Source organism: Chlorocebus sabaeus, chromosome X (genome assembly GCF_047675955.1).
Source record: "Chlorocebus sabaeus isolate Y175 chromosome X, mChlSab1.0.hap1, whole genome shotgun sequence".
Taxonomy (NCBI): Eukaryota; Metazoa; Chordata; class Mammalia; order Primates; family Cercopithecidae; genus Chlorocebus; species Chlorocebus sabaeus.
The window spans coordinates 5,201,784-5,220,322 of record NC_132933.1 but is presented as its reverse complement, the minus strand read 5'-3'; the positions used below and the strand labels follow the sequence as shown (position 1 = coordinate 5,220,322).

The window sequence follows — 18,539 nt, the reverse complement described above, 5'->3', positions numbered from 1 at the left end:
CTCACATGCTCAGCTTCAGCCAGACGCCTCTGCTCTTCCTCAGACACTCAGGTATCCACTTGATGCCCTCCTTCATCTCCCTTAAGTCTTTGCCCAAAAGTTACCTCTTCAGTGCAGCTCACTCCAACCATCCGGTTTAGAGTGGAATCCTCTTACCCTGCTCTAGTCTTCTGTAGAATTGATCACCTTCAAACATTCTGTGAAACTCCCAGGATGGTTATGTTCGTCGTTTGTCCATCTCCCCCTGCTAGAAGATAAAGGCCATAAAAATAGTCATTTGGGTCTCCTTTGTTCACTGGTGGATCCTGAGCACCTAGAACAGTGTCTGGCCCTCAGTTGAATTTTAAGAGAAAAATGGACAAAGGATATTAGCAAGCATCCCACAGCACTTACTGGGTGTTAGGCATTCTGCCAAGCATTTTTGAAACACTTCCCACTGCCAGGTCACACCCTAAAAGTCACAATGGTCATAGGGAGAATGGGATTAAGAGACTTCTGCAATCCTATGGGGCTTTGTAACTGGAGCACTAATGGAAGCACCAGTCCCAGTAGAAATGTGGGCACAGTTCCATCTCTGCTGCATTTGCACCTGGCTTCAGCTGATTCACACCTTGGCTGCCTGTAGTGGGTAGAATGGTGTGTCCCCCAAAAGACAGCGACCCAGAACCTGTGAATGTGACCATATTTGGGAAAAAGATCTTTGCAGTTGTAATTAAGTTTAGGATCTCAAGATGAGATCATCCTAGATTTAGGGTGGGTGAGCCCTAAATCCAATGACAGATGTCCTCAAAAGAGAAAGGAGGGGAAGATTTGAGACCCAGACATAGAGGAGAAAAGGCCATGTGAAAACAGGCAGAGATTGCAGCGATGCTGCCATAAGCCAAGGAACACCTGGAGCCACTAGAAGCTGGAAGAGGTGAGAAAGAATTCTCCCCTAAAGCCTCCAGAGGGTGCATGGCCCTGCTGACGTCCTAATTTGGGGCATCTGCCCTGAAGAACCATCAGAGAATAAATTTCTGTTGTTTTAAAAGCCACCCAACTTTGTGTTAATTTTTTAGGGCAACCTCATGGCTCATGCTCCCTTCTCTGGGATACAGGTTCTAGAAAGTGTCTGCTTCTAATAGAGACCATTCTCCTGAACATTAAAAATTGGATCCAGACCAGATACAGTGGCTCACATCTGTAATCTCTGCACTTTGGGAGGCTAAGGCAGGAGGATCACCTGAGCCCAGAAATTCGACCCCAGCCTAAGCAACATAGTGAGACCCCTGCCCCATCTCTACAAAAAAAAAAAAAAAAAAAAAAAAATGTTTTAAGTAGCCGGGCGTGGCAGTGCATGCTTGTAGTCCTAGCTACTTGGCCGGCTGAGGCAGGAAGATCGCCTGAGCCCAGGAGTTCAAGGTTACAGTGTTCAAGGTTTTGCTGAGCTATGATTGCACTGCACTCCAGCCTGGCAACAAAGTGAGACCCTGTCTCTTAAAAAAAAAAAAAAAAAATTAACTGCAGCATTGTTCATCAGTGTATTGTCTTCACAGCTTCCTTGTTGGTGCTCACAGCTTCAGCAAATAGTTCAACATAGTAGAAAGCAGGATGGTTCTGGAAACCACTATATGTGGAAGGCACTTCTGTTAGATGTTCGGCTTTTTTCTTTTTTTTTTTTCTTTTATTCCTTCAAAAAAAAGGGGGTGGTGGATACATGTGCAGAACGTGCAGGTTTGTTACATAGATATACGTGTGCAATGGTGGTTTGCTGCACCTGTTGATCCATCCTGAGTTCCCTCCCCTCACCCCCCACTCCCCAACAGGCCCTGGTGTGTGTGTTCCCCTCTCTGTGTCCATGTGTTCTCAATGTTCAGCTTCCACTTATGAGTGAGAACATGCGGTGTTTGGTTTTCTGTTCCTGTGTTAGTTTCCTGAGGATGATGGTTTCCAGCTTCATCCATGTCCCTGCAAAGGACATGATCTCATTCCTTTTTATGGCTGCATAGTATTCCATGGTGTGTATGTACCACATTTTCTTTATCCAGTCTATCATTGATGGACATTTGGGTTGGTTCTATGTCTTTGCTATTGTAAATAGTGCTGCAATAAACATGTGTGCATGTGTCTTTATAGTAGAATGATTTATATTCCTCTGGGTATAATGGGATTGCTGGGTCTAATGGTATTTCTGGTTCTAGATCCTTGAAGAATCGCCACACTGTTTTCCACAATGGTTGAACTAATTTACACTCCCACCAACAGTGTAAAAGTGTTCTATTTCTCCACAGCCTTGCCAGCATCTATCATTTCCTGACTTTTTAATAATTGTCATTCTGACTGGCATGAGATGGTATCTCATTGTGGTTTTGATTTGTGTTTCTCTGATGATCAGTGATGATGAGCTTTTTTTCATATCTTTGTTGGCCACATGTATGTCTTCTTTTAAGAAGTGTCTGTTCATATCCTTTGCCTACTTTCTGATGGGGTTGTTTATCTTTTTTTTTTTTTTTTGTAAATTTGTTTAAGTTCCTTGTAAATTCTGGATATTAGACCTTTGTCAGATGGGTAGATTGCAAAAATTTTCTCTTATTCTATATATTGCCTCTTCACTTCGATGCTAGTTTCTTTTGCTGTGCAGAAGCTCTTTAGTTTAATTAGATCCCATTTGTCCATTTTGGCTTTTGTTGCCATTGCGTTTGGTGTTTTTGTCATGAAGTCTTTCCCCATGCCTATGTCCTGAATGGTATTGCCTAGGTTTTCTTCTAGGGTTTCCATGGTTTAGGGTTTTACATTAAGGTCTTCATATATTGCTTAAGCTTTCTAGAAAGTGCTTGCCCCTGATCCCTTCAAAACATTAACTTTCTGGAGTACTGTTCTGTTGTATATCTTGACCTGGGTGTGATAACTTAAGTGTGTATGTATGTCAAGATTCACTGAGCTAAACATCTGAAGATTTTGCACTGTGCGTGGTTTATATCTCAGTACAAAACTTTTAAAACTTAACATGCTGGGAGAATCGCGTTATGCTCCAGCCTGACTTTTGCCTTTGTATCAACATCAATCCCTTGTTTACTCATCAAAGTAGTCACCATTGTAGCAAAAGATGCTATTAACTCACTTCACCCACACAACAATGCCATGTGAGGGCTATGCTGTTTTGATTCCCATTTTACAGATAGGGATATGGAGGCACACAGAAGGTGAGGGGGCAAACCCAGCATTCACACCCAAGGCGGAGCATAGCAGAGCTGCTATGGCTGTCAGCCATGTATGAAGATGGGCAACACGCACATGAAAAGATGTTCTAGCAGAGCAATACAAACAAAAACTACTGTGACATACCATGTGACAGCCCTCAAATTGGAAAACCTGATAATAATCGTATACTCCCAAGTTCTGGTGAGAATGCAGAACCATGAGAACTGCCAGGTGTCACCAGCAGGAGCCTCTCTGCAGACAATTTGGCAGCATCCGGTGAGGTTGGAAAGACCATATTCTACTTCTCAGCAGTTCCACCCCTAGGAAAATTCCTTAGAGAAACACTCGCATATGTGCTTGAGGAGATGTGTACAAGGATACTCAGTACAGCATTGCACACACTACCGAAGAACCCTGGAAATCACTGATTACCCGTCAGCCTGGGAAGGGGTGGAGAAACTGGTTTATTCCTTCAATGCAACCTAACAAGGATGAAATTCAGAAAACATGTTGGGTCCAAATGTCAATTAATAAATACCAGATGGTACCAGTGATGTAAACTCTGATAAAATACGAAGTAATACTGTATTTTGTTGCTGGATACTCAAAGGGAAAGTGTCACAAATCTGCACAAAAACGAAGGTCACATGGCAACTTGAGAAGAGTTGTCCCTTAGAGTGAAAGAGAACAGTGGGCCTGGGACGGGCAACGCGGGAGACTGGAGCTGTGTTTGGGCTGATAAATTTTAAAAGATGGTGACACGTGTGAGGAAATGTGTACATTAGGTATTTCTTGGTGAACAAATACTTAGTACTTGGGTGTTTAGTACTGTGTGTTGTACTTTCCTGTATGTGTCAATGAGGCAGTAGTTAAGGAAAGTATGTATTATGTTAAACTTTGAGTTTACATAATACCTACTTATTTACAAAGCAGCAGTCGCAGCAGATGGGTGGAACTGGTGAGTTCTCGTGACATGCCTGGCGTAAAGTGTAACTCAAGTCTCTGGTTCTCTCCAGCAGCCGAATCCAGTGGAGCAGCGTTACATGGAACTCTTAGCCTTGCGCGATGAATACATAAAGCGGCTTGAGGAACTGCAGCTCGCCAACTCTGCCAAGCTTTCTGATCCCCCAACTTCACCTTCCAGTCCTTCGCAAATGATGCCCCATGTGCAAACTCACTTCTGAGGGGGGCCCTGGCAGTGCATTAGAGCTCGAAATAAAGGTGATAGCTGACTTTCATTTGGGGCATTTGTAAAAAGTAGATTAAAATATTTGCCTCCATGTAGAACTTGAACTAACATAACGTTAAACTCTTGAATATGTGCCTTCTAGAATACATATTACAAGAAAACTACAGGGTCCACACGGCAATCAGAAGAAAGGAGCTGAGATGAGGTTTTGGAAAACGCTGACACCTTTAAAAAACAGTTTTTGAAAGACAAAATTGAGATTTAATTTACCTCTTGAGAAATACTATATATACAATATATATTTTGTGGGCTTAATTGAAACAACATTATTTTAAAATCAAAGGGAAATATGTTCATGAAATGCATTTTCCTGAGGCTGCTTAACAGTTGCTTTGGATTATTTAATATGAATCCAAATGTGAAAGATGCATGTTACTGCCAAAACCAAATTGAGCTCAGCTTCTTAGACATTACCCAAAAGCAAGGTGTTTAAGTAATTGCCAACTTTTATACCATCATAAGTGGTGACTTAAGGAGAAATAGCTGTATAGATGAGTTTTTCATTATTTGGAAATTTAGGGGTAGAAAATGTTTTCCCCTAATTTTCCAGAGAAGCCTATTTTTATATTTTTAAAAAACTGACAGGGCCCAGTTAAATATGATTTGCTTTTTTTTAATTTGCCAGTTTTATTTTCTAAATCCTTTCATGAGCTTGCCTAAAATTCGGAATGGTTTTCGGGTTGTGGCAGACCCCAAAGAGAGCACTGTCCAAGGATGTTGGGAGCATCCTGCTGCTTAGGGGAATGTTTTCACAAATGTTGCTCTAGTCAATCCAGCTCATCTGCCAAAATGTAGGGCTACCGTCTTGGATGCATAAGCTATTGCTAGAGCATCATCCTTAGAAATCAGTGCCCCAGATGTACATGTGTTGAGCGTATTCTTGAAAGTATTGTGTTTATGCATTTCAATTTCAATGGTGTTGGCTTCCCCTCCCCACCCTACGCGTGCATAAAAACTGGTTCTACAAATTTTTACTTGAAGTACCAGGCAGTTTGCTTTTTCAGGTTGTTTTGTTTTATAGTATTAAGTGAAATTTTAAATGCACAGTTCTATTTGCTATCTGAACTAATTCATTTATTAAGTATATTTGTAAAAGCTAAGGCTCGAGTTAAAACAATTAAGTGTTTTACAATGATTTGTAAAGGACTATTTATAACTAATATGGTTTTGTTTTCAGTGAATTAAGAAAGATTAAATATATCTTTGTAAATTATTTTACGTCATAGTTTAATTGGTCTACCAAGTAAGACATCTCAAATACAGTAGTATAATGTATGAATTTTGTAAGTATAAGAAATTTTATTAGACATTCTCTTACTTTTTGTAAATGCTGTAAATATTTCATAAATTAACAAAGTTTCACTCCATAAAAAGAAAGCTAATACTAATAGCCTGAAAGATTTTGTGAAATTTCATGAAAACTTTTTAATGGCAATAATGACTAAAGACCTGCTGTAATAAATGTATTAACTGAAACCTAATACTATTTTCAGGGCTGTAAGTGTGTATGTGTTGGAAATGTGCATGGTGGCCATCTGATTTCTTTTCCTGGGTCTACTTCATGTACTTTTTATCTCACTGGCAACCTTGCAGGGCTCTCCCAAAATTTCAGCAAGATTGGGCATTTAGCCGGGCGCGGTGGCTCAAGCCTGTAATCCCAGCACTTTGGGAGGCCGAGACGGGCGGATCACGAGGTCAGGAGATCGAGACCATCCTGGCTAACACGGTGAAACCCCGTCTCTACTAAAAATACAAAAAACTAGCCGGGCGAGGTGGCGGGCGCCTGCAGTCCCAGCTACTCGGGAGGCTGAGGCAGGAGAATGGCGTAAACCCGGGAGGCGGAGCTTGTAGTGAGCTGAGATCCGGCCACTGCGCTCCAGCCTAGGTGACGGAGCGAGACTCCGTCTCAAAAAAAAAAAAAAAAAAAAAAAAAAAGATTGGGCATTTAAGTGCATTAACAATGCAGATTTTAAGAGTTACAACTGTCTAGGAGGATGGCTTTTGCAAAAGTGAACACGCAAAACTTCAGGCTCTGAATAGGGAACACAGCAGTTGATAGTAAGGGATGTGAAGATACTGGTTAAATAAGCCATAGTTGATGTCTCGTTAGGTAAGAATTTTTAAAATTCTTCAAACAATATTGCCAGTTGGAAATTATGTTGTTTACATATGTACATTCTAAGAATGCTGAATAGTTATAGCAGTAAACTAAAACTGACCGTTTTTTGACAATCAGAATAGATCACGTCCAACAGAGCTTAAAGAAAAATCAGAATAGGACTCTTAAATGACTAAGTGTATCTTTCATAACGATGAGTATTTGAAGTACTTTGTGAAGTCCTTCCTCAGACATTGCCGCATTGAACCCTCACTAGGACCTTATGAGCTAGGTGGCATTCTGTTACCCCTATTTTTCGACTGAGTAGAATGCCATTGTTCCAGGCATTCACTGACATGCCCCACGTCCTACAGCACCACCACAGGTTCATACTGATGTTAGCCTGAAGTCTACATTTGAGTTCCCACTGAATGGCCTGAGCTCTGCCTTTTGGAATGAAATTGAAGAACCTCTCTTCCTGGGACAACTCTTCAAATAATTCAGAAACATATATTTTTGATAATAGGTTTCATTTCTAAATATAGTCATAGCACTTTCTGACCTGTTTTTGATAGTGCAGCAAAGCTTATCCTTTTGCTTTTTTGGAAGGAATAATACTCAAAAAGTCTCAGAATAAGCTGAGTAGTATTTTATCACTTGCATAATGCAGATCTGTGGTGTCATTCAGACAACTCTTGTGGCATTTGGGTACATTAGGCAAAAGCAGGACTGTCTAAATGGAAAATTCTTAATGTGGGAATTTATTAAAGAGTGTATACTCCTGTTACTGGAGGATGCACCCACTGGTGGCCATTAAAGCAAAAGAGGGGATACCCGAGAGAAATGGGAAATGTATGCAGTGCGCACCCCACAAGCAAGAATAATAGCACACTTGCAGAAAAGCATTACATGGTTGAACTACATTTCAGTTGAATTTTTTAGGTTTACAGAACCACTAAAAGTATGAAGCTGGAATACCAATATTTGAAGTAGTCTGACATGCCAAACTTATTGGTAGATTTATAAGTTAAGGGATTGTTACTGAGGTCTTCCTTCCATATTGAACATACTTGGAAGAGGAAAGAGTAGTAAAATGCAGTATTCTCACTTTCTTATGAGGCTTAGATTCAGACATGGATTAGTTCTTATTTGCAATTTCTCCTTTAAAATCAAAGATGATAACGTATTTCAAACACATAAAGTGGCTCAGTGCTTAGACACGACCATTAAGGCTTAGCAGTTTGTTTCTCTGGCTTTTGAGAGCACTGCTTATTTGTTTCCAGCCGTTCTGAAATTGTTTCACAGTGGCTTCCATGTACATTATAAAAGTTGCTTACATTTCATGAACTCTGTATCACAAAGCTATGTTAGACCCCTGGATGGGATGTGTGGAAACCAGGGTTCTCATCGGCACCAGCAGTGACTTGTGGCCCTATTTCCTGAAGGAAAGGTGTGAGTGAAGTCCTAGCTCCCAGATGCTACAGATATGGAGGAGGCCTCAGCCTCCATCTGCTCAGTGAGGGTGTGGGCTGCACATTCTCAAAGTTTCCTTACAACTCACACAGCCCTTCTCAGAAATGCATTGTTAATGACATTTGATTCACCTTTTTAATCTTTTTAAATTTTCAACGGACACATTGTAATTGTACGTACTTACAAGGTAAAATGCGATGTTTCAATGTATGTATATAAGCCAGGAGCAGAAAAACAAACACTGTATGGCTTCACTTACATGTGGAATCTTAAAAAGTTGATCTCATAGTAATAGAGAATAAAATAGTTACCAGAGACTGAGGAGGGTAGTGGGGAAGAGGGTACCAGGAGAAGTTAGTTGGTCAATGGGTGCCAAGTTACAGTTAGAGAAGAATAAGTTTTGGTGTTCTCAAAAATGCATTTTAATCACTCATGCATGTAAAATATTGATCACACAAGATGACATTTGCCTCATATGAGTTTCCTGTTTCTGCTGTAAGAAACCCTCACAAACTTAGTGATTTATTATCTTACAACAAATGTATTAAAATTCTAGAGGTCAAAAGTCTGAAATGGGTCTCACGGTTAAAATCAAGATGTTGGCAAGGCTGCATTCCTTCTGGAAGCTCTAGGGAAGAATTATTTTCCTTGCTTTTCCAACTTCTCGTGGCCACCTGCATTCCTTGATGCCACGACCCCTTCCTCCATCTCTACAGCCAGCAGCAGAACATCTTCAAGTCTTTGACTCTCTTTTTGCTTCCCTTTTTGACTTTTAAGGACCCTTGTGATTACATTGGGCCCATCTGTACAGCCTAGGATAATCTGCCTGTCTCAGGGTCAGCTAATTGGCAATCTTAATTCCTTCTTGTCTTGTAACATATTCACAGGTTCTGGGGATTGGGCTGTGGGCAACTTGTGTGTGGGGGTGCATTATGGTGCCTACCACACCTCAGTTCCTTTAGCTTCAGATGGTCAGAGTATGCAAGGTGAGAAATCAGACACTGCTAGGCTTTCCTATTACAAGCTACGCAATTATAATTAGGTAAATGACTAGTTCATTTCCTTATATCTCAGACAAAATTTACACTTACAGTTGCCTTCAGTTTTATTCTCTATTTCTATTGTTGCTTCTATCCAAAGCCCCAGACCATGTACTTCAACTCCCTTCGTCTCTAAATGGAAGAAAGGGAGCTATCAATTTGGGCCATATGTGCCAAACACTGTACTATTTAGCCTCCCCATAACCTTATACAATTGATCATAATTTTTTGGTCGTTTTACAAATGAGAGAGGCTCAGAGCCAGAAGTATTTTTTATTTAAAGTAAGATCACTTCAACAAATATTTTCTATTATAACACAGACCCGTGCCAGCTGTTGAAATACAAATAAGGAAAACAGTAGGCTCCTTCAAGGAGCATCTGGTGTAGTGGGAAGACAATCCAGTTAACCAGTAATTTCCAAGCAGGGTGCTGCCTGCAAGGATAGAGACAGATGGCAGACTTCTGGGCCAGTATAGGGAACTAGGGAGGAACTTCTTGGCAATATTGTCAGAACTGAGCCTTGGAAGCTAAGTAGACATGCAAGGCTGGTTTAACATATAAATCAATGTAATATACCACATTAACACAATGAAAGATAAAAACCATAAAATCATCTCAATTGATGCGGAAAACGATTTCACAAAGTTTAGCATCCTTTCTTTTATGATAAAAACTCTTAATAGTTTATATTTTAAAAGTTTGTCAACATCATAAAAGCCAGTTATGAAAAACCCACAGCTAACATAATCAATGGGGAACAACTGAAGGCTATTCCCCTAAGATCCAGTACAAGGCAAGGAAGCTCACTCTTGCCACTTTTATTCAACATAGTACACAGTGCCAGGCGCAGTGGCTCATGCCTGTAATCCCAACACTTTGGGAGACCGAGGCAAGGAGATCACTTGAGGCTAGGAGTTGGAGACCAACCTAGGCAATATAGCAAGACCCTGTCTCTACTTAAAAAAAAGCCAGGTATGGTGGTGTGTACCTGTAGCCCCAGCTACTCAGGAGGCTGAGGCAGGACTGCTTGAGCCCAGGAATTTGAGGCTGCAGTGAGCTATGATTGCACCACTGCATTACAGCCTGAATGACAGAACAATTTCAGAGACTGCACCCTGTCTCTGAAAAAAACAAAACAAAACAAAACATAGTATTGGAAGAACTGCCAAGAGCAATCAGACAAGAAAACTAAAAGGCATACAAATCAGAAAGTAAGTAAAATTATCTCTGTTTTTATTTTTCTTTGAGGCAGGGTCTCGCTTTGTCACCCAGACTGGAGTGCAGCAGCGTAATCATAGCACACTGCAACCTTGGCCTCCAGGGTGCAAACAATCCTCCTGCTTCAGCCCCCCAAGTAGCTGGGACTACAGGCACGCACCACCAAGCCTGGCTAATTTTTTTGTATTTTTTGTACAGATGGGGTTTCACTATGTTACCCACACTGGTCTCAAATTCCTGAAGTGATCTGCCCACCTCAGCCTCACAAAGTGCTGGGATTACAGGCGTGAGCCACTGTGCCTGGCTCAAAATTATCTCTATTTGGAGATGACATGATCCTCCATGTAGGAAACCCCAAAGACTCCACACACAAAAAAGCTGTTAGAACTAATAGATGAATTAAGTTTCAGGATAGAAAAATCAATGTACAAAAACCGGTTGCATTTCTGTACACAAATAACAACCTATCCAAAAAAGAGATCAAGAAAACAATCCCATTTACAATAGCATCAAAAAGAATAGAATACTTAGGAATAAATTTGACCAAGAAAGTGAAAGCTCTGAACACAGAAAACTGTAAAACTCTGATAAAAAGAAATTGAAGATGACAGAAATAAATTGAAAGATATCCCAGGCTCATGGATTGAAAGAATTAATATTATTAAAAAGGCTCGTACTACCCAAAGCAATATACAGATTCAACACTATCCCTAGCAGAATGGAATACTACACGCCCAGGATAAATGATCAAACCACAGCTACATGCAACACAGTTGAATCTCATGAGCCTGTTAACTAAAAGATGCCAGGTACAAAAGGATATAGAGTAGCTCCCCCTTATCCATGGGGGATATGTTCCAAGACCCCCAGTGGATGCTTGAAACCACAGATAGTACCAAATCCTATATGTACTATGTTTCTTTCCTATATATACATAACTACGATAAAGTTTAATTTATAAATTAGACACAGTAAGAGATTAACAATAGCTAATAACAAAATAGAACAATTATAACAATATGCTGTCATAAAAGTTACATAAATGTATTCTCTCCCTTTCTCTCCCATTCTCCCCCTCTTGAAATACTGTAATATTTTCAGACCATGGTTTATCATGGGTAACTGAAACCATGGAAAGAGAAACTTCAGGTAAGGGGGGAACCACTGTATACAGTATTATTCCAGTCATATAAGTTCAAAAACAAACTAAACTCATCTTTTGGGATGCATGTGTGGCAAAACAGTAAAGAAAACCAAATAAACCATCACCATAGAAGGGAACACTATGAGCAGAAGCAAATGGTGCAGCATTTGTGGAACTCAAAGCAAGTTGGTACTCCTGAGTCGTAATGTGAATGGGCCTGGCAGAAGATGACTGAGAGGTAGGCAGGGGCAAGTCACAGAGTGCCTTAGGGGTCATGGGTGGGAGACGGATTTCAGGGTGGCAAGGCTGAGGACAGAAAGGCGACTTTGAGGCTGATGTAGTTGACCAGATGGGGAGAACTGAGCCTGGAATGGAGACAAGTAGAGACGCAGATTGAAAAAAAAAATAATTTAAGTTTGTGACTGAATAAAAGAGACAAGAAAGAAGTCAAAGATGGTGCTGAAGTTGTTGGTGGCTGCAATTGGTTGGCAAGTGGTATCATTTTCAGAAATAGAGAATATCAGGAGAGGATCAAGTCTGGAGTGATGCTGAGGCCAGTTTGGGGTATACTGAATGTGAGGAGAACAAGTGTCCAAGATGTGGTTAAGTTTAGTTCTGAAGCTCACAAAAGAAGTCGGAAACACAGATCTGGGGACAAAACTATGGAAGTAGATGACATTGCCCATGCAAGTAAGTGGAGAAAAGTGGCACGTCCCCGACTCCAGATTGTTCAGGACAGACAGGAAGAGGAGACTTGGGATGAGATGGAGAAGGAAGGTCAGATAAGTGCAGAAGCAAACAGTTGAATCATGGAAGGTAAAAGACAGGATAATTTCAAGGAACAAGTACTTAGCATGGGAGATCTGGTGAATCAAGGATTAAAAAAAATGTCCAGTCAATTTGGAAAGTAAGAGGTCCCTGGAGGACATTCGCAAGAGCTGTTTCATTGAGGCAGAAGTCAAAGAACAGCGAGTTAAAAGTCACCAGCCAGGATTCTAGCTTAAGCAGCTAAGGGGTGCAAAAGGCTGAAAGCGCACCCAATTTGAGAAACTATTATTTTGGCACCGGGGTCTGCTTTAGCACCACTAAGCTGCAAAAAGATGCGATGGCCTGTGTTCTAGGTGCTAGGGCAAGGGCCATGTAACAGTGAAGAGAAAAAAGAAACTGAAGAGGAATAGCCCCACCTCCTGCAGGCATTTATTCAACAAGTACCTGTGAGCTCTATCAGCTTAAATGCGACTTGATTATGGCACTCTTCCCCAGTGCCCCTCCCCTCAATACTATCTTAGGTCCCAATGCTCTATGCTCCCTCAGGGCCTTATACATCTCCTACTATTGCACTTGCCATACTTTGTTGAAATTATGTGTTGAATGTCTTTCTTCGTCACTGCACTCTAAGCTGCCTTGTTCTTAGCTATAATGCCCAATAGGGTGCCTGGCACAAGGTAGGTGCAAAATATATATATTTATTTGAATGCATGAATTGGTGAGTGAATGAATGAAGGGTACACAAGAGTGGGATTCTCTTTCTAGAGGGTTTGCTATAAAGAAAGGAGAGAGACTGGATAATAACTGTTGAGAAATGAGACAGACACAATGGGCTTTTGAAAGGAAGAGACTTTCATGGGATCATACATCAGGAGGAAGAAGCCAGTGGCAAATGAGAGACTGCATAGAGAAGAGGGAGCTGTTACTTGATTGAACAAGGCCTCAGAGTGGGGATGAGCCCAAGGACACAGACAGAGTGGAATTTGCTTTGCACAACAGAAAGGACTTCTCGTTCTCAGCAACTAGAGGAGTGTGGGTGCAGATGAAGAAACACTGATGGAGGGAATAATGGTTCCTCAAAGATGTCCATGTCCTCATCTCCAGAACCTGTGAATATGTGAGGTTACATAGCAACGGGGAATTAAGGTAGCAGATAGAGTTAAGGTTGCAATACTAGCTGACCCTTATATGAAGAGATCGTCCTGGATTATTGAGGTGGACCCAATGTCATTACAAGGCTCTTTAAAAGTGGAAGCTGGAGGTGGAAGAGACGTAAGAGTCATAGCCATGCCATGAGAGAAAGACGACTGGCCATGCTGGCTCTGAAGATGGAGCAAGGGGCCAGGAGCCAAGGACTGCACAGCCTCTAGAAGCTGGAAAAGACAGGGAACAGATTTTTCTCTAAAGCATCCAGAAGGAACACAGCCCTGCCTACACCTCGAGTTTAGCCCAGTGAGACCCAGGTTGGACTTTCATCTCCAGAAATAATAAATTATTATTAATATGACATTAATAATAATTAGTGAGATAATAAATGTATGTTGTTTAAGCCACTAAGCTTGGGTAATCTGTTACAGCAACCATAGGGTATGAATTCAAGGGGGATAGGGAATTTGAGGGAGTTCATGCCTGATTACCTCAATGTTATTACACACTCCCACTATACCCACGATAGCAGAAGCCTGTAAGGAAAATTGCTTGGCCCAGAGCAGAGGAGAGGGAAGAAGATTCAAATGTCCCTGAGAAGTGGTGCTCACTAGCAGGCTTTCCAGTATAGTTCAAATTCACTTCACTTCAGTAGTTCAAAAATCCTCAGGCACCAGTCTTGTGGTGCCCCCAGGTGCTTGGTGGAAGCAAATGCTCTATGGAGGAACACACCTTTATCACAGGCCTCTAAGAATTCTCGCAAATCATTTTTCAAAGAAAATGAACATCTCCCAGTGAAAAATAGCAGACAGAAAGTCTTCAGCGAACATCAATAGAAACAAAAGAGCAGAAAAAGACTTGTAAGACTTCAGATTATTCAAATTATCAGACACAAGCAGTCATTCTGCTGGAGTTGGCTTATATAGGTTTGTCAGAGACAACTGTGAGCATCTCTTCCTAATTCTGTATTCAGTGATGTCAAGGTGGTACTTTGAAACTGGCCAAGCTGGGAAGAGTTACGCCACAGAAATGAGCAAATGCTACAAATGAAGGCTTTGTCTTTCTTCAGAGAGCTGATAATTAAAAATGTACTAGAACATTGCTGGAGGCAGGTTAGAAAAATGAATATGAAAATTATCTTTAAAGAAATAAAATCTAGGTGATCTTGAGTTTGACAATGAGTGTTTAGATATAAAGCTCAAGCACAATCTCTGAAAGAAAAAATTAACAAAATGGGCCACATTAAAATTTAAAACTTCCATGAAACATACTTAAGAGAATGACAAGACAAGCTGCAGATTGAGAAGAAATCTTTGCAAAACACATATTCGATAAGGACTGTTATCTAAAATATAAAAAGAACTCTTAAAACTCAACAATAAACACAATACAATTAAAAAATGGCCAAAAGACTAACAGACACTTCACCAAGGAAGATCTACAGATGGCAAATAAGCATATGACAACATGCTCCACATCATATGTCATCAGGGAAATGCAAATTAAGACAGCAATGAGATACCACTACACACCTATTAGAATGGCCAAATCCAAAGCACCAACAACATGAAATACTGGTGAGAATGTGGAGCAACAGAAATTCCCATTCATTGGTGGTGGCAATGTAAAATGACACAGACACTTTGGAAGACAGTTTAGTTTCTTACAAAGCTAAACAAAGTCTTACCATATGACCCAGCAACCATGCTCCTTGGCATTTATCCAGATGAACTGAAAACTTATGTCCAGGCAAATCCTTCACACAAACGTTTCCAGCAGTTGCCCCATGTTTGTCACATAGTTGCCGCAGTTGGTAGCAGTGAAAATGTTCTTCAACAGGTGAATGGGTAAACAAAACTATGGTACATTCAGACAATGAAATGTTATTCAGCACTAAAAAGAAATGAGCCTATCAAGCCATTAAAACACATGGAGGAACCTTAAGTGCATATTGCTAAGTGAAAGAAGTCAATCTGAAAAGGCTATATACTGTATGACTCCAACTATGTGACATTCTGGAAAAGGCAAAACTGTAGAGACAGTAAAAAGACCAGTGGTTGCCAGGGGTTCAGGGAGAGGAAGGGAAGAAAAGAGGGAGGGATGAGTATGTGGAGCACAGGGGATTTTTAGATCACTGAAACCAGAAACCATTTTTTATGATACTATAATGGTGGATACATGTCATTACCATGTATTTGTCAAAACCCACAGAATGTACAACACAAAGAATGAACCCTAATGTAAACAGTGGACTTGAGTTAATAATAATGTGTCAATATTGGGTCATCAATTGAAACTCGTGTACCACATTAATGCAAGATGTTGATAATAAGGAAACTAGGATGGGGGGTGGGGCGTGCTGTGAGAGGGTATATGGGAACTCTCTATAATTTCCACTCAATTTTTCTGAAACCTAAAACTACATAAAGAAAGGTCTATTAATTTTTTAAAAGGCACCCCAGGTAATTTTGTGCAGCTGGTCCAGTGCCAAGTGTTTAGAAATGACTATTTCAGGCAATACCTACATATTGGTCAAATTGTATAAATCCTTAAATAGATGTCATTGAAAGAATTAATCACTGATTACAGAATTAGCTCCTTTTGGAAAGGTTTGTTGTATTGATTGATACTTTGGACAGAAATAGGCTTAAACGTAGGGATTTCTTTCTTTGGCCCTACACCTGTAGAAGCAGTGCCTGGTAGGATCTTGTAGGGGGAATTCAATCATCAAGTGGGACGTGGATTGGAAATAGGAAGACATTAGATTAGCGTTTCTTTCAACCCAGTAAGTCTGTGAGTCTCTACACCACTTATCAATGCATTCTCAGCTCCAAAGCCATCCTCCTTTAACTGCTCTGTGATAATGGAGATGGGCTTTGTAAATATTTACCAGCTGGCAAAATGTAAATCCTTGTCAGTAGAGGGCGCTAGAGAGAGACCAGAGGAGGAAAAAGCTTTATCTTCCAGATTCTGGGGTGCCTCATCTTTTTGCCTCCTCCGGAGCACAGCTTTCTTTCTCTGGTGCTGGGCTCCTATGCACATGCTTTTTTTGTGTGCTAGGCCCATGCATGTATTATCCTAAAGAAAACTACGTCAAAGCATTTAATAATCAAACTCCCAAAGGTCAAACATAAAGAAAGAATCCTAAAAGCAAGAGAATAGAAACAAATAACATACAATGGAGCCCAAATATGTCTAGCAGCAGACTCTTCAGCGCAAACCTTACAGGCCACGAGAGCATGGCATAGCGTATTTAAAGTGCTAAAGGAAGAAAACTTTTATGCTAGAATAGAATATCCAGCGAAAATATCCTTTAAGCATGAAGGAGAAATAAAGATCTTCCCAGACAAACAAAAGCTGAGGGATTTCATGAACACCAGACCTGTCCTATAAGAAATGCTAAAGGGAGTTCTTCAATCTGAGAGAAAAAGGATATTAATGAGCAATAAGGAGTTATCTGAAGGTACAAAACTTACTGGTAATAGCACAAAGAAAAACACAGAATATTATAAGACTATGTGGTGTGTAAAACACTCTTAAGTAGAAAGAATAAACAAAGAATGAATCAAAAATAATAACTGCAACTTTTCAAGACATAGACAATGCAATAAGGCAAAGAGAAACAATAGTGAGTTTAAAAACAGGCAGATAAAGTTAAAATGTAGAGTTGTTATTAGTTCTCTTTTTGCTTATTTATTTGTTTATGCAATCAGTGCTAAGTTCTCATCAGCTTAAAATAAAGGATTATAAGATAGCATTTGCAAGCCTCATGGTAACCTCAAACGTAAAAATATACAACAAATACACAAAATGTCAAAAGCAAGAAATTAAATCATACCACCAGAGAAAATCACCTTCACTTAAAGGAAAGAAGGAAGAAAGACAGGAAAGGAGGAAGAAAACACCACAAAACAAACAGCAAACAAATTACCAAATGGCAGGAGTGGTCCTCACTTATCAATAATAACATTGAACGCAAATGGACTAAACTCTGTAATCAAAAGACATAGAGTGACTGAATGGATGAAAAAACAAGACCCTATAAGAAACTATTGCTTACAAGAAACACACTTCACCTATAAAGATACACAAAGATGAGGCCGGGCTCGGTGGCTCACGCCTGTAATCCCAGCACTTTGGGAGGCTGAGGCGGGCGGATCACGAGGTCAGGAGATCGAGACCATCCTGGCTAACACAGTGAAACCCCGTCTCTACTAAAAAATATACAAAAAATTAGCCCGGCGTGGTGGCGGATGCCTGTAGTCCCAGCTACTCAGGAGGCTGAGGCAGGAGAATGGCGTGAACTCGGGAGGCGGAGCTTGCAGTGAGCCGAGATCCGGCCACTGCACTCCAGCCTGGGCGACAGAGCGAGACTCCATCTCAAAAAAAAAAAAAAAAAGATATACAAAGATTGAAAATAAAGAATGGAAAATATAGTCCATGCTCCTGCTTCTCCAATGGACTCAAAATCTCATCCAAGAAAAGCATTTTAGAATATCTTTCTCATCCCTAAATAAGCACATCTGCACACCTCTCCTAAGTAAGACCTGATGGTTACTGTCTACAAATTTCAGCCTCTAATTACATCAAGTCAATTACTATGCTATTTCAGACTTAGAGAAAAGGATAATCCATATATAATACCTGATGTTTTAACTTATATTTGAATGTGAATATCTCTAGCATTTGAAAAATCCCTAACATTCAAACAAGAGTGTTCAAACTCTGCGCTGAAGGCCTTACAAAGCAGTCCAGCTTTGGAGTCCAGGTCTCCTGCTGCCCAGTCCACCCTAGGGCTGCAAAGCATCCCTGCCCGAGGCCAGACTGAGTTGACACCTGTCTGCATAGGTGGCAAAGAGATTGTGTGCTTTTCTCCCCACTTTTGGTGAGCCCCATGTGGTGGTGCTCAGGATGAAAAGGATCCCCCTAACTCCGGCTGACATCTACTTGCCAAGTAGGGCAATGGAAGGCTTCAACATTGGTTCTCAAAGATGGAGCCTCATGTACACAGTCCTTACTTGGCAGTCATATGTTATGGTCCTGACACACAACAATGGCAACAAGAACAATGGCAACAACAACAACAACAGTGGGACTTGGTTTTGTTTTCATTTTACTGGTCCATGCAACTCAAAAGTCTGTGACTAGGTGGTCTGAACTCACTGTCTTTTTGCCCTCCCAGTCATTTCTGTCCCTTGGGAGTGCTCTCAGCAGAGTCCACA

The 18,539-nt window shown here is 40.7% G+C and overlaps 1 protein-coding gene across 2 annotated transcripts in view; it reads left to right on the top strand.

Annotated features, from left to right (window-relative positions):
* MTM1 (myotubularin 1) overlaps positions 1 to 5,910 on the top strand; it is a 103,249-nt gene extending 97,339 nt beyond the window's left edge. Inside the window, exon 15 of one of the 2 annotated variants that reach the window (XM_037989278.1) lies at positions 4,200 to 5,910. In XM_037989278.1, the coding sequence (XP_037845206.1) occupies positions 4,200 to 4,364 (165 nt within the window). In that variant the 3' untranslated portion in view covers positions 4,365 to 5,910. Of the gene's footprint in view, positions 1 to 4,196 lie in introns of both variants that reach the window. The other variant, XM_037989277.1, reaches the window with a different exon arrangement.
* The last annotated feature ends 12,629 nt before the right edge of the window (positions 5,911 to 18,539 follow it).